The sequence below is a fragment of the Nomascus leucogenys genome, chromosome 2 (assembly GCF_006542625.1).
Source record: "Nomascus leucogenys isolate Asia chromosome 2, Asia_NLE_v1, whole genome shotgun sequence".
Taxonomy (NCBI): Eukaryota; Metazoa; Chordata; class Mammalia; order Primates; family Hylobatidae; genus Nomascus; species Nomascus leucogenys.
This window is the reverse complement of record NC_044382.1, coordinates 62,460,790-62,480,562: the sequence shown is the minus strand read 5'-3', so window position 1 is coordinate 62,480,562 and position 19,773 is coordinate 62,460,790. Positions and strand designations below refer to the sequence as shown.

At 52.3% G+C, this 19,773-nt stretch overlaps 1 protein-coding gene across 3 annotated transcripts in view; it reads right to left on the bottom strand.

Annotated features, from left to right (window-relative positions):
- The window catches only part of KIFC3 (kinesin family member C3), a 44,860-nt gene extending 32,263 nt beyond the window's left edge, over positions 1–12,597 (bottom strand). Inside the window, exons 1-3 of one of the 3 annotated variants that reach the window (XM_030796295.1) lie at positions 12,533–12,597; positions 7,399–7,615; positions 4,370–4,512 (exon numbers count right to left, since the gene is read on the bottom strand). In XM_030796295.1, coding sequence (XP_030652155.1) covers positions 4,370–4,512; positions 7,399–7,576 — 321 coding nt within the window. In that variant the 5' untranslated portion in view covers positions 7,577–7,615; positions 12,533–12,597. Of the gene's footprint in view, positions 1–4,369; positions 4,513–7,291; positions 7,350–7,398; positions 7,616–11,705; positions 11,947–12,532 lie in introns of those variants that run through there. The other 2 variants (XM_030796291.1, XM_030796307.1) reach the window with 2 other exon arrangements.
- Positions 12,598–19,773: the final 7,176 nt, after the last annotated feature.

The following is a 19,773-nucleotide window of genomic DNA, read 5'->3' as shown; positions in this document are numbered from 1 at the left end:
TCATTCTTAAAATAAAAATGGTAATAACAGGACCGCCTCATTGAGCTTGTGTGAAGAGTAACAGACAACTGCAGCCAAGTCCCCAGAAGGCACCTGGCACATAGTAAGGGCTTAATATGAGGTAGCTATTATCAGGACATGATTCCTGTAATCTTCACATTTTTTTACTTTGACAATCAAAAAGCCAATAAAGATAATTGAAAAAGACAAGAAAAGTGACATCAGCAGGTTCCTTAGCCCAAAACTCACCCCCTCCCTCTCTCGACCTGGAGCTCCACTTGAGAAGGGCGGGTGGGGGACACACCTCTTATATTTAGGAATATTCCTGCTGGGCGCAGTGGCTCACACCTGTAATCCCAGCACTTTGAGAGGCTGAGGCGGGTGGATCACCTGAGGTGAGGAGTTCGAGACCAGCATGGCCAGCATGACGAAACCCTGTCTCCACTAAAAATGGAAAAAAAATTAGCTGGGCGTGGTAGCAGGCACCTGTAATTGCAGATACTTGGGAAGCTGAGGCAGAAGAATCGCTTGAACTCAGGAGATGGAGGTTGCAGTGAGCTGCGATTGCACCACTGTAATCCAGCCTGGGTGACAGCTCAAGACTCTGTCTCAAAAAGAAAATAGAAAATTCCCTCTGACTTAATTTTGTCCCCACCCTGTGACCAACTGCCGCACCATCGCGAGCAGGCTTGTGAGCCATGGCGGTAAGGACAGCAGCTGGAAGTTTCCATTTGCCAGCCAGGGCAAAGGTTACACTATTTCTGGCCTGTTGGCCAAGCCACAGGAAGGACAGACGGGGCCCTGGGGGGTTGGGAATTTCTGCAGCGCCTCTGTGGGGTGCATCTCAGGTTTTAACTGCTGGACAAGGCTAGGGAGGGGGTGTCACTAAGCCTACCAGGTCGCTGCACTGTGCTTGGGACCCACTCTGGCCCCACATCTTCGACCCTGAAGCACCTACCGCATAATGGAGCTTTGTGGGGGCCCGCCAGGATGTGAACGTGGAAGCTAGTTGCTGGTGCCAGCGTCCCAGAGATCTTCAGCAGATCTGCTGACCCCAGGACTCAGCTGCAACCACAACTCAGCACCCCATAATCAAAGCTCAAGAACAGAGCCACCACCCAACTCGAGGCTGTGGGTTTCTGACTGCCGCCTTCCAATTTAACTACAGATGGCTCAAGACAGAGCAAAGAGCGGGTCCTCAGATTTCTTTAACTGTTCTCTCACCAGACCTGCTTTTCTAGCAGATTTGAACAGATAAAAGAAGAAACTTTTGGTTCAGTTTTCAGATGAATCACATGAGAAGGGACAAGAAACCCCTCGAAACACAAGACTGCCCCTGAAGCAACATCAACCCCTACACCCGTGTTCAGATCAGGGGCTGGGACAACAAGCTACCTGGGCCAGGACACCCATTTGCACCAGGAAGGACATGTCCCCTTGAAGGGTATGTGTTTCCCACACTCCATCCTGCCCACCATTTGTACACATTCCTTCAAGGCTCTGTGAAAATGTGGCTTCCAGAAAGGGCAGAATCAGTGTGTGGATGGTCAGGAGAACGTGGGGGAGTGGTGGGCCCTCTCGTGCACCGGCTTTCTTGGGGGGTGGGCCTTGGCAGCACCCCCAGATAACCCTGGTGTCAATCCTCTGCCACTGCCTTCTTGGCCCCTGCCTGGTTTGCCTTCATCTCTTTGTGATTATTTGGTCACTCTCTGGCACCTCTGCTAGACTCTCTTGTCTCTTTCTGCACTGTACCTCTGACCCTAGCACAGACTGGCACATTCTAAATAATCTATTGAACAAATGCATTAATTAAAAATGGGCAGAGCTTATACTGCCCTGAAAATACTCAAAGCTATCACTGCATGGCATGAACACAGCACAGATATTTGTTTAAGGAGCTCACTGCAATCAGAAACAATACAGAGGATCTGTTATAAATAATTTATGGTAAGCCCTGAAGTAGACTATTATGCAGCCGTGTAAAAGAAAGAGGTAGGGCTGGGCATAATGACTCACACCTGTAATCCCAGCACTTTGGGAAGCCAAGGCAGAGCCCACAAGTTCGGGACCAGCCTGGGCAACATGATGAAACATCCGTCTCTACAAAAATTACAAAAATTAGCCAGGCGTGGTGGCACATGCCTATAGTCCCAGCTACTCAGGAGGCTGAGGTGAGATGACTTGGCTAGAGGTTGCAGTGAGATTGTACCACTGCATTCCAGCCTGGGCAATAGAGCCAGACCTTGCTCAAAAAAAAAAAAAAAAAAGGGTAGTTCTCTATGTGTTGATGAGCATGAAGAGATTACCAGGATTTACTTGAGGGAAAGAGCTAGTCACAGAAGAGCATGTAAAATAAATAATAAAAATCATATAAGTATGCACTGGGAACTGTGGCTCATGCCTGTAATCCCAGCACTTTGGGAGGTTGAGGTGGGCAGATCACTTGAGGTCAGGAGTTCAAGACCAGCCTGGCCAACATGGTGAAACCCCATCTCTACTAAAAATACAAAAATTAGCCAGGTGTGGTGGCACATGCCTGTAGTCCCAGCTACTCGGAAGGCTGAGGCATGAGAATCGCTTGAACCTGGGAGGTGAAGGTTGCAGTGGGCTGCGATCATGCCATTGCACTCCAACCTGGGCAAGAGAGCGAGACTCTGTCTCAAAAAAAAAAAAAAGTCATATAAATATGGCTGGGTGCAGTGGCTCACACCTGTAATCCCAGCACTTTGGGAAGCTGGGGCGGGCAGATCACTCGAGGTTAGGAGCTCATGACCAGCCTGTCCAACATGATGAAACCCTGTCTCTACTAAAAATACAAACATTAGCTGGGCATGGTGGCACACGCCTGTAATCTCAGCTACTTGGGAGGCTGAGACAGGAGAATCACTTGAATCCGGGAGGCGGAGGTTGCAGTGAGCTGAGATCATGCCATTGCACTCCAGCCTGGGCAACAGAGCGAGACTCTGTCTCAAAAAAAAAAAAAAGAGTTCAAGACCAGCCTGGCCAATGTGGTGAAATGGTGAAACCTTATCTCTACTAAAAATACAAAAATTAGCCAGGTGTGGTGGTGCACACCTGTAATCCCAGCTACTCAGGAGGCTGAGGTGGGAGAATCACTTGAACTTGAGAGGAGAATATTACAGCCAAGATCACGCCACTGCACTCCAGCCTGGGCAACAGAGTGAATGAGACTCCATCTCAAAAATAAAAATCATATAAATTTAATTAAGTGGTTCTATATAGGAAAGATAAATAAATAAACACCAAATACTTAATAGTGGATTTCTCAAAGATAGAGGACTACGAGAGGCAGTTTCTGGATAACTGTATCTCTGCCCTGTTGCTAGTTGTGTTGAATGGTCGAATATGTGACCAGAAGCGAGTAACTTAACCTCTCTGAGCCTCCACATCCTCATCTATAAAGCTCAGATCAAATACTGTATCCTGAGATTGTTATGAGTATGAAGAGGACTAATATGAGATCTTTTAATGCCTGGCATAAAGTCCGTGTTTGATAAACAGTAGCTCTTATTACTATTATCATTATGTATTATTTCTACAGCCAAATATACATACATATGTAAAGTTTATCCTTTTTCTTTTCTTTTTTTTTTTTTTGAGACAGGGTCTCACTCTGTCACCCAGGCTGGAGTGCAGTGGTGCAATCACCGCAGCCTCAACCTCCTGGGCTCACGCGATTCTCCCACCCCAGCCTCCTGAGTAGCTGGGACTATAGGAACCACCATGCCCAGCTATTTTTTTATTTTTCTTTTTGTAGAGATGGGGTCTCACTATATTGTCCAGGCTGGTCGTGAACTCCTGGGCTCAAGCGATCCCCCCATCTCAGCCTCCCAAAGTGGTGAGATTACAGGCCTGAGCCACTGTGACTAGCCTTACTTTGTCTTTTTAAAGTCACTTGGTGATAACTGCAAGGGAGAAGACCCCAAGTTTTAGTGAATCCCCCATCTAGCTTTGAATTCTCACTTCAAACAAGGAAATATTCCCAAGGAAATACAAGGAAATACTCACATAATCATGTTTCAGAATAATCAACTACCCCAAACCTGCCTGTTTTCCCAATAACTTCTCCAAGCTCTGCCCATCTCAGCTAAGGCCCACGTGCTTCCCATTTTAACACCTCAGCCAGGGCATGGCTGAAAAGCTCCTGTCAGCTCCTGTGAGATTTCCCTTATCTGACTTAATAAAGCAGGCTCCCAGGCAGAGGGGTCATGAGGAGCCTAGCAGAGAGGTGTGAGGTGGGTCCCCGGCTCTCCCCAGGTGCTTCCTACCCCCAGAAGCCTGGCAGGAACCCAGCCACTGGAGCTCAGAGAGCCAAGGCACACACAGCCTGGAAGGCCCCAGTGCTTACCTGCAGGGTCAGGTAGAGCCCGTGGGGGCTTCCGGGGCCAGCCCAGTCCACGCTAAGGGCTCGGCACTGAGCTAGGGCTGGGCGAGCTGCACTTCGGGCACTGGAGTCCTCGTCACCGCAGACTGGGGTATCTTTTCCACGCCCTGTCCCAGGACAGAGAGATAGGTGAGACACTCCGACCACTGGCCGAAGACTGCTAGCCATGGATCACTGGCCAGGGCCGCAGCTGAGCTCAGCTTTCACACATCCCTGGCTGGTCCAAATGTGGCCAGGAGGGGCTCACACAGCCTTACACGCCTGCCCTGCAGAGGGGAAGGCCTGGCTCGGGGCAGGGGCTATGCTCCTTCCTTACCAAAAGCCGCCCAAAGATTCTCTTCTGGAGGGGGCCCAATACCCCACCGGAGGCTCCCCTATCCCCACAGTGGCTTTTGGGGCAGGCATCTGCTCAGCAGGGCAGCGGACGGAAGCCGATGCCAGCCAGCCTGCATGAAGCTTTGAGGACTTGCACAGGGGCTATTGCTTTATTACCCCAGCTGCCTCTAGGTGGCAATTTCTTCCCTGACTTCATTAAGACCAAATCCACACCAGGTGGCCCAGCCTCCGTTGCCTCCCCAAGCGTATTCAGAACCAGCTAACGTGCATCCCCTTGTGCCTCTGACACACTGCCTCCCTCACCCATGGGAGAGAGGGTGGGCTGCGGCAGCAATGCCCCAGCCACCCACCTCCACCTGCAGAGCTGAACAGGGTGGGATGGGGGCCAGCCTCACGAGTCATGAGACACACTGTAGAGCCACTACCCTAGGGCGTAACAATATCCCGAGTCCCAGCCACTGGGCCAAGTGCTTTTCAGGCCTTACACACGTTCTTTTTTTTTTGAGACAGGGCCTCTCTCTGTTGCCCAGGCTGGAGTACAGTGGTGCGATGTTGGCTCACTGCAACCTCCACCTCCCGGGTTCAAGCGATTCTTATACCTCAGCCTCCCGAGTAGCTGGGATTACAGGTGCGCACCACCAGCCCAACTAATTTTTGTATTTTTAGTAGATACGGAGTTTCACCATGTTGACCAGGCTGGTCTTGAACTCCTAACCTCAAGTGATCTGCCCGCCTCAGCCTCCCAAAGTGCTAGGATTACAGGCGTGAGCCACAGCACCCAGCCTTTACACATCTTCTTGATCCTCAGTTTGCTTGTCAATAAAATGGGGACAACTTCACAGCCCTGTGATAAGGATTAAATGGGATGAGAGACACGTGGTGCCCACGTAGTGCCAGGCACACAGAAAGGGCCCACAGTACAGGCCAATAGGACTACAGTAGCCATCAGCTCCTCAAAACTCCCCAGGGAGGTGGGGGGCATTCTCCCCACCTGACAGGCAAAGAACCGGAAGCCCGGAAGGGTTAATGTGCCCAGGGTCACAGGGAGCCAGGATTCAAATCCCATGTGCTAACCAAACCTCTGCCAGCCGACTCTCAGGGTGGCAATATGGGGGTTGGTCAGGGGGCTCAGAGGGGCCTGGGGCAGCTGAGCTGGCTGAGGCCCAGTGGCAGGCACGGCGCTTGCATTTCACACACAGGATTTCATCTGACCTTTGCCTTAAATTTTTTAAGTGGATAAAAGTCTGTATGGTCATATAATCTTCATAATACCCAATTTTTTCCTTCAGGTTAGAAAGCTGAAATAACACAATATTTCAAAGACCTATATGCATGCACACACACACAGACACACACAACTAGAAGGCACTACATAAAATGTTCAGTGACTAGCTTGTGATTTTTATTTCCCTTTTTGATATTTTTCTATGTGTTTTAAGTTTTCTAAGGGAAAATGTTTTTGTTTTACCAGAAAAGCAATACTCATTCATATTACATTTGTAATCCTTAGGACAACCTTATGGGGTAGAGGCCATCCTCTGCCCCTTTCAGACAACGGGCTACCTGGCCCAAAAGCCCAGGCTTTTCCCGAGGCCCCTGGGTCATCCCCAGCCTGGCTGTGCTGCCTGGGGAGCAGCCAGCCCCAGACAACCATAGAAGCAGAGAGACCTCGGAAGGCATCAGTCCAGCTGCCACTGACAGCACAAGTGTGGTGGGAGAGAGGGGTGAACAGGAGTTTGCTGTGTGCCCTCTCTGGCCTCAGTTTCCCGTTCTGTGCACCAAGGGGCTTGGACCTGATGGCCCAGAGGGACTCTGCTAGCTCTCACAGGCCGGCAGTCTAGACCCTGTTCCTTTGGTCACGAGGGACAGGGAGCAGACCCCTCAAGGCACCTTGCCTGGAGAGCCCTCTCTCCCCCACACTACCAGGGCGACCTGCCCACGCCTCGGGAGAGGGTCATGGACAGCTCCCCAGCCCCGCCAATCCAGTCCCTGCCCTGAATCAGAGAAGCCGCTCACTTCTTGACTTTCGCAGCACCGGGGGACATGACCCAGAAAGGCGAGCTGGCACTGACAGCTCCCCAGGGGGTACAGTGGGGGCCAAGACTCTGGGACCTCTGCCCACCTGCTGTCAGGGTCTCTACAGAAGCACCTGAAATGAGCGCATGGCCCCCAAGCCCCGCCAGGCCACGTTCCTGAGCAGCCTCGGTCCACTCCCAACGCCGTCCAGGGGCCAGCCCAGGCAGGATCAAGTGTCAGCTGCGCTTGGTGCCCGGGCAGCCACTTCACCTACCTTGTTTACCAGCCTAGGCAGAGACCGGAGCGAGCCCACACGCTCTTGGCCAAGGACGGCAGCCCGCAGAGCTCTGACCAGCTTGGCCAGAGAGAACGCAGCTGATTCCCCCTGCTTTGTGCCCGACCCGTGTTAAAGTTTAACCCGGCTTCCAGGTCTCCTCTTTTCCAGACAGGGGCGCAGGGAAGGAGCGCCCGGCGAGACTGACGCTCCGGCTCCACGCCCGCCCGGCTCTAGGCTGTCGGTTACCCTGTAATTACCTGACAGCTCTGACTGGGCTTAGGAACCGGTGAGAAACCTCAGTCTCATCTCTGGTATCTGGAGGAAGGAAGGGAAATAAAGAGGCATTTTAAAAATGCGGACTCACCAGTTCTCAACCTCCCCGGACCGGTGTGTGGGAAAGGGCGGGCGGCCGGGCTGGCTGGGGCTGGGGCTGGGGCGGGGCGAGCCATCCCCGGCTCGGGCTCCGGGGCCCGGCCCACTCTCCACAGGCCCCGCAGCGAGGGCGTGGCTCCCAGGTTCCACGTCCTGCGAGAGGGGACCATGGCCTGGGGCTCAGAAGCCTCCTCGGGGCACCGGGCAGCCTGCGGAGAGAACAAGGGGAGATAAGCTTGAAGACCGCGGACCAGCACAACTGCACCTCGGGCAGAGCCAGCCATCTGGAAGGGTCTATGCCCCACCGGTCGCTGGTTACCCAGGGCAGCAGCTCCAACTGCACTGTCCCCCAAAGACCCTAGGGCTCACAGGATGAAATGGGGCCTGCTGACTTTTGGGGGTATTTGTTTCCGAATACGGAGGCTCCGAAGTGGGAAAGGAGCATGTCAGCTGTGCCTGAGACCCCACACCTGAGCCCTTCCGAGCTGAGCCTGGAGCCTGAGGACAAGCCAGGTCCTAGCCCCACACAGAGGAGGCACCGCAAGTCAGCAGCATCTCCAGCATCTCCGTAAGTCTAATCCTTTTCCTCCAAGACATCTAATTTTCTAATTGCACTTAACCACATGCTTAACCCTTAGGCTTCAGGCTCCTCTGCCTAAGGCCTGTCAGCAGAACAGTGAATGCTCTGAATATTAACATTTCACTGAGGAGGGACTCAAAAGGGCCCTGACTGTGGCCAATGACAAGTGAAGTCTATATACAGCAAGTTCTCATTCATGTATTCGACTAGGCTGCGCTCTGTGCCTAGCATGTGGCAGGCACCGTATGGGTGTTGAGATACAAAGATTCATTCAGTCTTCATTTAATAATGCCTACTGGGTGCCAGGCATCTGCCAGGAGTCCTTTTGGATCAGAAGAGATGAGGCCTGAAAGCTCCCAGTCAGAAGGGAGATAAACACTTCAAAAAAACCCTCATAGTCTGAGCAGGCTACTGGAGGCGGCAGGTGCGGGCCAGGCACCAGGTGGTGTGGGGAATGGAGGGGGGCATGGAGCATTGGTCAGGGATAGAAAGCTTCAGGCAGGGATAGGTCCCTCATGAACTGAACAAATGAACAGAGCTCAGGTATTCCCTGCACAAGTCTTTATTGAGCACCTACTGTGTGCAAAGCAACCTTGAGGACATTTAAGGTGATCATGCTACAGTCCCAGACTCAGACAGTAATGTCATTTACAGAAGAAGCGAAGTCAGCTTGGCGAGGCAACATGGGGTTTTAAGATTGAGGTGGGGGTTAGTGAAGGACTTCCTAGTGGAGCTTCCTGGGCTGTCAACTACTCTCCCCATCCCTCACTGCAATGGCCACTTCCTGCCAGGAAGTGAAGATAGCTATTTGAAGGGTGTCCACCTCCCCTGACCCACTATGGGCCCACACACATTCATGTTTGCAGCCCCACTGCAAACAGCCTGCAGCTGCACCCACACTAAGCACTCTGGGATGGCTTGTGGGGTGAACATTCTGAAATGAACGCACACAAAAGCTTGAACTGAAGCCTGGAAGAGAGGTCAGGGGTGGACACAGACTCAGAGCTAAACAGGGCCACCAATGCCACAGGTGAGGAGGCAATCATCAAAGCTTGAGCAAGAGGAGACAGCCATGCAATAACAGGGCTCACGGGGGGGTGGAAAGCTGCAGAAGGAAGGTGAGAGAGGGACAGGAGCTCCAGGCAAGTATAGAGTTTTCAGAAGTGACTGAAGTGTAAGTGGGAAGGAGAGGTTGGTCAGTGCCCAGTGCATCATGCCACAGAGACGTGGAGGACTGAAAGCCCAGACAGGCAGAAAGCCTGAGCCCGTGGAGGGAGAAGGGCAGATGGCAAACTTGGGAGGGCTCAAAGAGTGGGGCGGGAGCTGGGGGAGGAAGCAGCCACTTCCTTCTTCTCCTTGGGGGTGTTTGGCTAGGATGGGAAGGAGAGGATGTGGTGTCTAGAATAGGGGGAGAGTTGAGCATGTTGGGGAGACAGAGAGACAGGAGTGACTAAAGCACTGAGAGGCAAAAAATACATAAATAATAAAATAAAGGGTCCAGGGGTTAGGGGCCTGAAGATCTGGTGTCTGATGTTTGCAGAGCCCAACCCTGGAAGAATGCCAGGCACCTGGCGAGGAAGCCATGGTCTCTTCCTTCCTTGACTGAGAACAACTAGGAGGCTCCTGGGTTCAGTCTTACTGGGAAGGGGACGGGAATGTGGGCCAAAGGACAGGGCAGAGGCTGATCTAAATACCTGGGCCAGCTCCACTGAGGAAACTGAGATGGACCAGTGTGGCGTGGAAGAAACCAAGGGGAGCAGCCAAATGTCCTCTTCTCCAGGCTGCTTGGCACAGAGCTGGGCACACAACCAACCCTGCAGACCAGCTGTCCAATGGGCAAGGGAAGGAGCAAGACAGGTCCATCTGCAGGCTCGGCTGCTGGGAAGGTGAGATGGTGCAGGGCACTGGAGGCTGACTCCACAGTGGACAGAGAAGACTTTCAGGGAGATCAGCTCAGCTCAGTCTGAGGGGCAGGGACAGGAGGAGATAGTGTTTCTGTGGTTATCAGGAAGGGAAGTGGAGGAGGCAGCCAGGAAGATATCAGGAAGAAAGAGGAAGGGCGTGTGCTAGATCCTGATGAGGAAAAAGCAGCTGAATTTAGCAGCCTCGGGGTGTGAAGGTCAAAAGTATCAAGGAATCTTAAGCCCAGGGTTCTGGGCCAAGAAAGCAGCACTCTCTCTCATTTACATGGGCATCTGAGATGAAACCTGGTGTCCGGGGACTTCTACCAACCTAAGATTCGTGGGGGAGGCAGTGGGACTGGTTCAGAACCTGGCTCCCCTGTTTATTAGATGTCTGACCTTGGGAGAATTACTTTGCCTCTCCGTACCTCATTATCTCCATCTATAAAATGGGGAGAACACCATCTTATAGGGTTGCTCTAAAGATTAGACAAGGCCAAGTGTTCAGAACAATACTGGCATATACAAAGAGCTCCAAAATTTTATTTTTCAGTGACTTTGCTCCAGTGGTGGGTGAATGCAGAGGGCCTGGGTGGGGAAGAGGGTCTCTGCCTCTCTGGGTTTAGACCAGGACAGCAGAGCTGCAATACTCCCCCTGCCCTAGATCAGGGACATTGCAAAGATTGGGGGGACAGGCTGGACAGCTGCCCAGAGACTGCAGCAAGCAGGGCTTGGTCCCCCTGGGAGAGCAGGCAGAAGGTCAAGGAAGTTGTACAGGGAATGCCACCTCCCTGCACACCATCACCTATCCTGGGCTTTCCAGGGCAACCCAGATTTCAAACCCTCTGCTCCCTAGTGCCCCTATGAACAGCAGAACTCACCACCCTGTGCCCCTAAAGTCCAGTCACTGCAAATGCAGGGCCCCATTCTGAGGCTGCATTCCTAGCAAATGACTCTCCCTGGTCAAGGAGACGGCTACTTTAACAAGGGCATGGGGAATACACATCTGGGAAAGAATGGGTGCTCACCCTGTTCAGGCAGAGGAAAAGCCGGGGAAGGTGAAAGACCAGGGGTGGCCACAACCCGCAATTTTGAGACAGTGTTGGGGTATGGAGGTGGTGGGTGGGTGGCAGTAAATGGTACTCCAGAATTTAATTAAACACAGCTTCCTCTTTAATACCTCCCAGGACCAGGCCCTTCACTGCACCAGCCAGAGTTCTGCTCTAACTAGCAATGCGGGGCTTAAGGGGGTGGTCCTGGGATCGCCCTCCCTGCTGAGACCCTCACAACTGCTGCGGCTGTCAATGGCCCGATTCCTCACTGCCCGGAGGGCACCGGCCAAGGCCCTGCTTCCTAACCTCTGGGCGGGCGCACCCCGCCCCAGGCCCTGCCAGGGCAAAAGCGAACTCCCCAAGGGACGTGGTGGGAGGCACCCAACGGCAGCCTTCCAGGGAGCCCTGAGGGTGGGGGAGACGCCAGGAAGGGGAGAGGGCGGCGCCGATTGACACGCCGATCCCGGGGAGGGTCTGCGCTCTTCTCGTTCAATAAAATCCAAACGGGGTCCTGAGGCTGCTCGGATCCCGTGGGACACGCCGCCCCCGTGCCCAGCTTCCAGCAAGGTCCTCGACTCGTGCTGAACGGCGCTGGAGGGGACCTCGCAGGGCTGGGTCTCCCGGGCCTTTCCCTCCCTGCGCCCCTAGCGGGTCCGGGCAGAGGGGTCCCGAGGGCAGGGCCGGCCCGGACGCGGCGCCCCGAACGGCGGGCCGGGCGGAGCCCAGCACCCCGCCCGCACCCAGCGCGCCCGGGCCCCCCACTCACCGGCCTGGCGGAGGCAGGATCCAGGCGTCGCCGCAGCGCCCGGGGCTCGGCCCGGCCCGGCCCGCCGGCAGGAGGCAGCTCCACGCCGCCGCCTCCTCCTCTGCCAGCCCGCTCGCGCCCCTCCCGCACACTTTCCACAGGAAATGATTAACTCGGGCCGCGGCGTGTTCCCATGGCAACCGGCTCCGACCCCGGCGGGGGGCGGCGGCGCGCGCCCGCACTCACGCGCACTGGCGCGCACGCGTCAGGCCGGGCGCGCCCCCGCAGGTCTCCCGCCGGCGCTCCCACTCCCACTCCCACTCCCACTCCTTCGCGGGGCCTCCTACTCGGGCTCTCCCGCCTCCCCGCGTCCCGCACTCGCACTGGCACACGTGCTCATGCGTTCCCTGAAGGCTCTCACAAAACATGCCTGCACACTGGCTGGCACACACGAGACAGCCCACACAGCCCCACACCTGGTGAGCCATGCGTACTTTTGCACAGCTTCAAACCCGAGTGCAAAACTTCCACGCGAGTACTCACACATACACTTCATACCAGTACGTGTCTTCCCATCCCAACACACACACAAGCTCTTACGAGACAGTACATGTACATCCCTTACCGTGTCCTTGCACGCGCTGGCGTACATGCACTCACACTGTTTTACAGCGCACACCCTCTCACTGGCTCCACCACCTACTCGCTGGCCAGGCCGCCTCCTAGCCACAGCACTTCCTACCTCTGCACCCCCAGCCCCACCCCAGCAAATGAATATCTTCCCAGCAAGGAAGCTGCCTGGAGTCCCTTAAGGTAAAACATTCCTTCAGGTTCCAGTGAAAACACACCAATGGTGCAGCAGTTCCCGGCCTTGCTGCAGAAGGCCCTGCTCCTGGGGCACCTAGAGCCTCAGAAGAGGCCTGGGGGAGGCCAGGGGCCTGCCAGCCGGGAGAGACAGCTGACCTGGAGGAGCCACTCTGTTCTTTGTCTCCCAAACAGAGGCAGCATTTTATTCCAGAGCCAGCAGCAATATTCTCCGTCACTCTCCACACCCCCGGGTGCGGAAGAGGAGAAAGCAAGTCACTCTGAAGCCAGCCCATGCAGGCTGATGGTTCTGCAGATAATCCCAGGAGGGTGGGTACTCTGCCCTTTCCTGTTTGTCAGGGGATGGCCCAAGAAGATGAAGGAGAGGACTGGAGGGGGTCGGGCAACTCCAGGTGGGTTCTATCTCCTGCTGCCGCCCAGGCGCTGGGCTGCCAGTCAAGAATCTCGACCAGCGACAGAGCCAAGGGCCTGGGCCTCAGATTGTTCTGGACGCCAGAGCAGGACAGTCACAGTCCCCCAGCTGGAAGCAGCCTAGTGCATGCTTTATTTGCCAACTGAGATTCCTCAGTGAAGGCCCGATAGAGGGTGAATGTAACGCTCTTGGAATCATTCCCTAGAGAGTTAGATTTCCAGCTGAACACCACACCGGAGAACTCTTCCAATGGGAGAGAAAGCCTTATTTGGGGAGTTAAGATCTCTGAATTCCTCTGCCTGCCCTCCAAACAGCAGTGAACCAGGGGACTGCAAGGGTGGATGAAGGCAAAATGTCTCTAGAATTCTGATTTAGTATCTATCTCCCTTGATTATACTCCCTATGAGTTGATGGGGCAGGGGACGGGGAGGGCAGAATGTTTGTCTTTAAAGTCCTGGTGCAAAACTGGCGACTTTTTCTTACTCAGGGATTGAGTACATTGACATTAACTGTAGGTCCTTCCCACCAAAGCCAAACCCAGATTTTTAAATTAATAATAACATTTATTGTTCTTTTGCTTTGATTACAAAAGTAATAGATGTTCATTGTAACCATATCCCACACACTGGAGATAAATGCTGCCAACACTTTAGAAGTCTTTTTTTTTTTCTGTGTACATAATAGATGCCATTATTGAAGCTAACACTGTCAGGCATGGCACTAAGCTCTTTATAAACAAAATCCCATTTAACCCTGAACACCCTATGAACACCAGTACTGTCATATTCCCGTGTTTCAGGAAAGGAAACTGAGCCTCAGAAAGTTTGTTCACAAATAAAGTGTGTGATAGAGCTATGACTCCAATAGGTACTCACACAGTGCTATCAGATGCATATGGGTATAACAACTTATTAAGATCAAAGCACCAGCGAAGGAAAAAGAAAATTGAAGTGTAAGGAGGTTGTATTTTTGGAATTCTAGCAAAACTCCGATTTGAAATGTAAAAACTACTTGTTTCATGGTTGTTGCATTTTTGAGACAAGATCTTGATCTGTTGCCCAGGCTGGAGTGCAGTGATGCAATCACAGCTCACTATAGCCCCAAACTCCCGGGATCAAGTGATCCTCCCACCTTAGCCTCCTGAGTAGCTGGGACTACAGGCACACACCACTGTGCCTAGCTAATTTTTTTTTTTTTTTTAAGTAGAGATGGGGGTGTCTCACTATGTTGCCCAGGCTGGTCTCAAACTCCTGGGCTCAAGGGATCCTTCTACCTCGGCTTTCCAAAGTCCTGGGATTACAGATGTGAAGATGTGAATCACTGTGCCTGACTCAATTTTTTTTTTTTTTTTTTGAGATGGAGGCTCGCTCTGTCACCCAAGCTGGAGTGCAGTGGGATTACAGGCGCACACCACCACACCTAGCTAATTTTTTATATTTTTGGTAGAGACAGGGTTTCACCATGTTGGCCAGGCTGGTTTCGAACTCCTGACCTCAAGTGATCCACCCGCCTCGGCCTCCCAAAGTGTTGGGATTGCAGGCGTGAGTCACTGTGCCCAGCATGACTCAATTTTAAAAAAAAATCTATTGTGTGGAGTCGGGGTCTAGCTCTGTCGCCCTGGCTGGTCTCAGAATCTTAGCCTCAAGCAATCATCCTGCTTCAGCCTCCCAAAGTGCTGGGATTATTTGCATGAGCCACCATACCATGCCCATCCCAGTTGTTGGAATTTAAGAATGTACAATGTCACCAGGAACTACATACCGACTCCAAGGTCATTTCTAACCCAGAAACTTCGCTGATGATTTACATAGGAGGCTGCCAACTCTCCGGGCCCCAGGGAAGGTGGAAGTTTTGCTGAAACCTGGCGATCCCAACACTGAAGTCCTAAACCCTTGAGGGAGGACTCTTGGGTTCAGCCTCAGCCTTGACCCTTCCTGCCGAACTCTGGCAGAGGCACAGCTGTCTCAGGGAGGGCCAGACAAAAGACAGTGTCCAGAACACTGCAATTCCGCGCCCACATCCACCCCATCCCCAGGCAGGGACTAGCAGCACCATCTTTGTGTTCAGACAAGATCAGGTGTGTTCACGATGGTATGCCCATAGACTTTTTTTTTTTTTGAGACATAGTCTCACTCTGTCGCCCAGGCTGGAGTGCAGTGGCGCAATCTCGGCTCACTGGAATCTCTGCCTCCTGGGTTCAAGCGATTCTCCTGCCTCAGCCTCCCGTGTGGCTGGGATTACAGGCATGCGCCACCACACCCGGCTAATTTTTGTATTTTTAGTAGAGACAGGGTTTTGCCATGTTGGCCAGGCTGCTTTTGAACTCCTGACCTCAGGTGATCTGCCTGCCTCAGCCTCCCAAAGTGCTGGGATTACAAGCATGAGCCACCACGCCTGGCCCATCTTTGTGTTCAAAGGGCCGGAAACCCCTTACTGCTCAGGCATTCATCAGAGAAGTGGCCAAGAGCCTGAGAGTTCCGCTCCCCAAAGGGAAGGAAAGAAGGGGAATGAAAAGTCAGATTGTGTTTAATCTGATTCTCATAGCAACCCAGAGTAAAACACAGATAAGATTTACACGATTTTCCCATTTTAAATGATTTAACCTGAGATCAAGTCTTCTCCGAGCCTTTGCAAATGTTGCTTTCTCCCTGCCTGGAAAGCCCCTCTCCTTCACCCCATTCTCATCTGCCTCCACTAACCCTTACCTGGCCAATTCCATACCTGCTTGTCCCTCCTTCAAGTTTAGAGGTCACCTTCCTTGACCCTCCCAGGCACCAGCAGGCGGGCTCAACCCACCCCCTGCAGCATCCCCGACCCTGGATCATGACGGCGTTCCTGTGTATACCATCTGCTCCTTCAGGACAGGACCCTTTCATTACTTGATCACAGGGAAAGCCTCAGCTGACCCCAGCTCAGGGCCTGGTATCACAGACATGTTCATTGAATAAATCCATAGATCCCGTAGAATTCAGAAGGGAAGAACAGGTGCATGAAATGTACCCAAACAGACTTTCTTCCCATGTAAAGTAATGATAATGTCTACCAAAAGGAAGTAAGAGAAGGCTCCTTAGCAATTATTTCCATGTGGTCAGGAAGGAGTGCCCTGCAGCTGTGAAAAGTGTGTCCTCTCATGCTTCTGGGTAACAGAACATTTACTGAAGTTGGAGAAACTCATTCTGGAGTGAGCCGCATATTAAGTAATCTTGACCCAATTAGCTGCTTTTTTGAATCCACATCTTCCAATCTTCCAATCCCTCTGAAATCATTCACCATGAGCACTGCAGAAAGAACTGCGGAGGAGGCTGGACGCGGTGGCTCACGCCTGTAATCCCAGCACTTTGGGAGGCTGAGGCGGGCAATCATCTGAGGTCAGCAGTTCGAGACCAGCCTGGCCAACATGGTGAAACCTCATCTCTATTAAAAACACAAAAATTACCCGATGTGCTGGCGGGCGCCTGTAATCCCAGCTACTCAGGAGGCTGAGGCAGGAGAATTGCTTGAACCCAGGAGGTGGAGGTTGCAGTGAGCAAAGATCATGCCACTGCACTCCAGCCTGGGCAACAGAGCAAGACTTTGTCTAAAAAAAAAAAAAAACCCTGTGGAGGAGCTCTTGGAGGCGAAGAGCCTGGCCCTGCACCCAGCCCCATAAGCATGAATTTGGTTTCCGGCTTTGCATGTCACCAACTGCAGGTCTTGGGCACGTGACTCAACCTGAGCACCTCAGGGGGTCTGGCAGAAGGCTCACAGCTGCAAGCTCCCAGGAAGCCAGGCTCCTCAGTGGGCATGGAGAGGTGGTGGTCTTGGATGTCCCTTGACTGGAATGTAAATTCCTCTCATCCTTGTCTGCTCTAGACCCAGCTCAGCAGGCATTAGGTGTTCAAGTGATATTTAAACAAATGATACTTTTCTCACTCTTTTCTCTCCCTCTCACCTTCCTGCTCCCTGTGTCCCTTCCTTTCTAGAAGCTGTATTAACAGGGGAAAACAGTTCTCCCATTTTCAGATAACCAAGGCAATCTTTCCCCCAAGAAAATCACCTTGCCGGCCAGGCACAGTGGCTCAGGAGACAGGAGGATCGCTTGAGGCCAGGAGTTCTAGACCAGCCTGAACAACATATTGAGACCCTGTCTCTACAAAACAACAAGCCGGGCATGGTGGCGCAGGCTTGTGGTCCCAGCTACTCGGGAGGCTGAGGCGGGAGGATGGCGTGGGCCCAGGAGTTTGAGGCTGCAGTAAGCTATGATCATGTCACTGTACTCCAGCCTGGACAACAGAGCAAGATCCTGTCTCAAAAAAAAAAAAAAAAAAACCTTCTAAGAGGACTAGAAAATAAAAAGAAAACCACCTTGCTTTAAAATATCCAAATGGTGGCTGCCTTTCTGCATTGGCCAGAAAGACTGAACTCGACCTTGCTCCCCTAACTCTCAGTTTAGGGGAACCTAAAACCTCTTTATGACTCAAGGAAGAATTTGGCGGAGATTCCCTCCCTCCTAGCACTCCAAGGCTAAAAGCCAACCGAGGCTTTGTGGGGTTTTTTCCCTTGTATCATTTCCTGTAGTCTAAAAAAATGAGAGGAATGCAAACATTGAGGAGATAATGGACGTAAGCACCAGGTAATAAAAAGATTTAGCAATAACCGCCCTGGGAGTAGCAAGGGCCAAATAAGCCCCGCCCCCGGCCCGCCTCCCAGCCTCAGGATCCCCCCACCATCCTCCAGAAGCCACCGGGCTCCTCCTCCTAAGTGGTCTGCCACTTCCCTCCTTGCTCCTAAATTGTTCTAGCTCCGGGTTCTAAACCAGTACATGCGTTATTAACATCCTTCGCATTTTTCCCCACTTCCTCATTCACTTCTCCCCACCTGCTGCAAATTCTAGGTGGCAGTTTTTGTTTTTGAACTTAAATTTTTTTTTTCTGCACAAATCTAATAGAAATCAAGAGAGAGAGGAAAAACACAAAAACTAAAACACCAAATCCCACCACCCTTCACTTATTGTCATTGGCCCAGATTTTTCTTTCCAGTATCTGACCTTGAGCTGATGTCATTTCTGTGTTAAGGAGAGACAGTATAGAGGTATGGCTAAAGGTGGTTCTGGGTCCAGGCAGACCTGGGTTTGAGCTCATTCACTGGCTCAGTCACTTCCTCTGTGCCTCAGTTTCCTCCTGTGAAAATGAGAGTAGGGCTAGTGTCTAACCCATTGAGTTATGGTGAGATGTAAATTGGAGCAAGCACATAGCACCCTCAGCCCAGCATCTGGCACACAATTGGCGCTTCTGCAAACACAAGCTGCAGTTATAGTGGGAGGCAAAGACTGGATAGAATTTTTTACTCTGCCTTTTCTTACTTTGAATCATGTAAGTGCTGGGCGTGGTGGCTCATGCCTGTAGTCCCAGCTTCTTGGAAGGCAGAGGTGGGAGGATCGCTTAAGCCCAGGAGTTTGTCAGCCTGGCCAACATAGCTAGACTCCCATCTCTAAATTTTTTTTAAATTATTATAATAAGCATTTTCCATGTCACTTTTTCCTACTAATGCCTACATTTTTCTGAAGTGCAGACATCATAGGATAAGGCCAAGGTCACATTCAGAATGGAGGTTCCAGTGTCTGGGGCACACCTAGTGCTCAATAAAAATGGCTGAAAAGTATTTTATTTATTCACTTATTTAGAGTTGGGGTCTCGCTCTCTCACCCAGGCTGGAGTGAGGTGGCATGATCAGAGCTCACTGCAGCCTTAAACTCCTGAGCTGAAGCAATCCTCCCACCTCAGCCTCCCGTGTACAGGAACTACAGCTGTGAGCCACTGCACCCAGCAAAAAACTATTTTAAATGGCTGCATAATATTCCACTGAGAGCCTGTGCCCTGACTGAGCTGGCCATTCCATAGGGTCTGATATTTGAGTAGCTCCCATTTTTGTCACTTTTATAAACAGCATTGCTGTCACCATTGCCACCCACACAACCCGTTCATTCCCTGGTGTGGGGAGGGAAGGGAGAAGAGAGGTTGTCAATTTCCTAAAAAATCTTTCTGAATAAAGAGTCTGAGCATTTTTTTTTCACTTTCTAAACATGTTGCCAGATTGCCCCTCAGAAGGCCTGTACCAAATTTACACAGTCGTTGGCAGCATTTTTTGACGAGAACTACTTTCCACGCTAATTTACAGTTTTTCTCTTGGATCTGGAATTCTCGCCCTGGCTGGTTCTCCTGGGAGGCATGAGGCATATATAAAGATCTCTGAGCGATGGCTGTCACCAGAGGGGCGTATCTGGTTCTTCTGCCAGGTGCTCAGGCTGGGAGCGTTTCTGTCTGCTGGGCCAGGCCAGGTGGGGCTGAGAGCACTGACTCAGAGCTCCCAATCCCTGCCTGCTCTTAAGCCCCCAGAGATCTACCGAGGTCAGTCCTGAAACGCCTCAGTACCCCGCAGTCCAACACTCTGGCCCATCCTAGATGGATGAGTCTCATCTGGTGCCACCAGCATGATTCCTGCTCTCACACCCTGGCACTTCATTGGGGCTCCTTTCAATAAGTCAATCAGCTACTCCTGGGGGAAAAAAAAATTCCTCCTGGGTGGGGAGATGGGGACAGGGGCCATAAGGGAAGCCACGTGCTCCTGGAAAGCCATAGCCACAGCCCCCGACCACCTGCTGAACTCTTAGCACCACTGCTGCTGCTGCCTTTAAACCGTAGCATCGCTTTGCTGAGGTTCTATGGTGCGCAGCCTCTCCCCTAGCTCTGGTCCTCCTCCTCCAGGGGTGGCCCTTGTTTGCAAACAGCAACAGGAAGTTTTGACGCTGCTGATTAACCAGACTCCCACAGCTCTCAGTGATTAGTCATCGCCACCAGTGTCAAACTCCCGCCC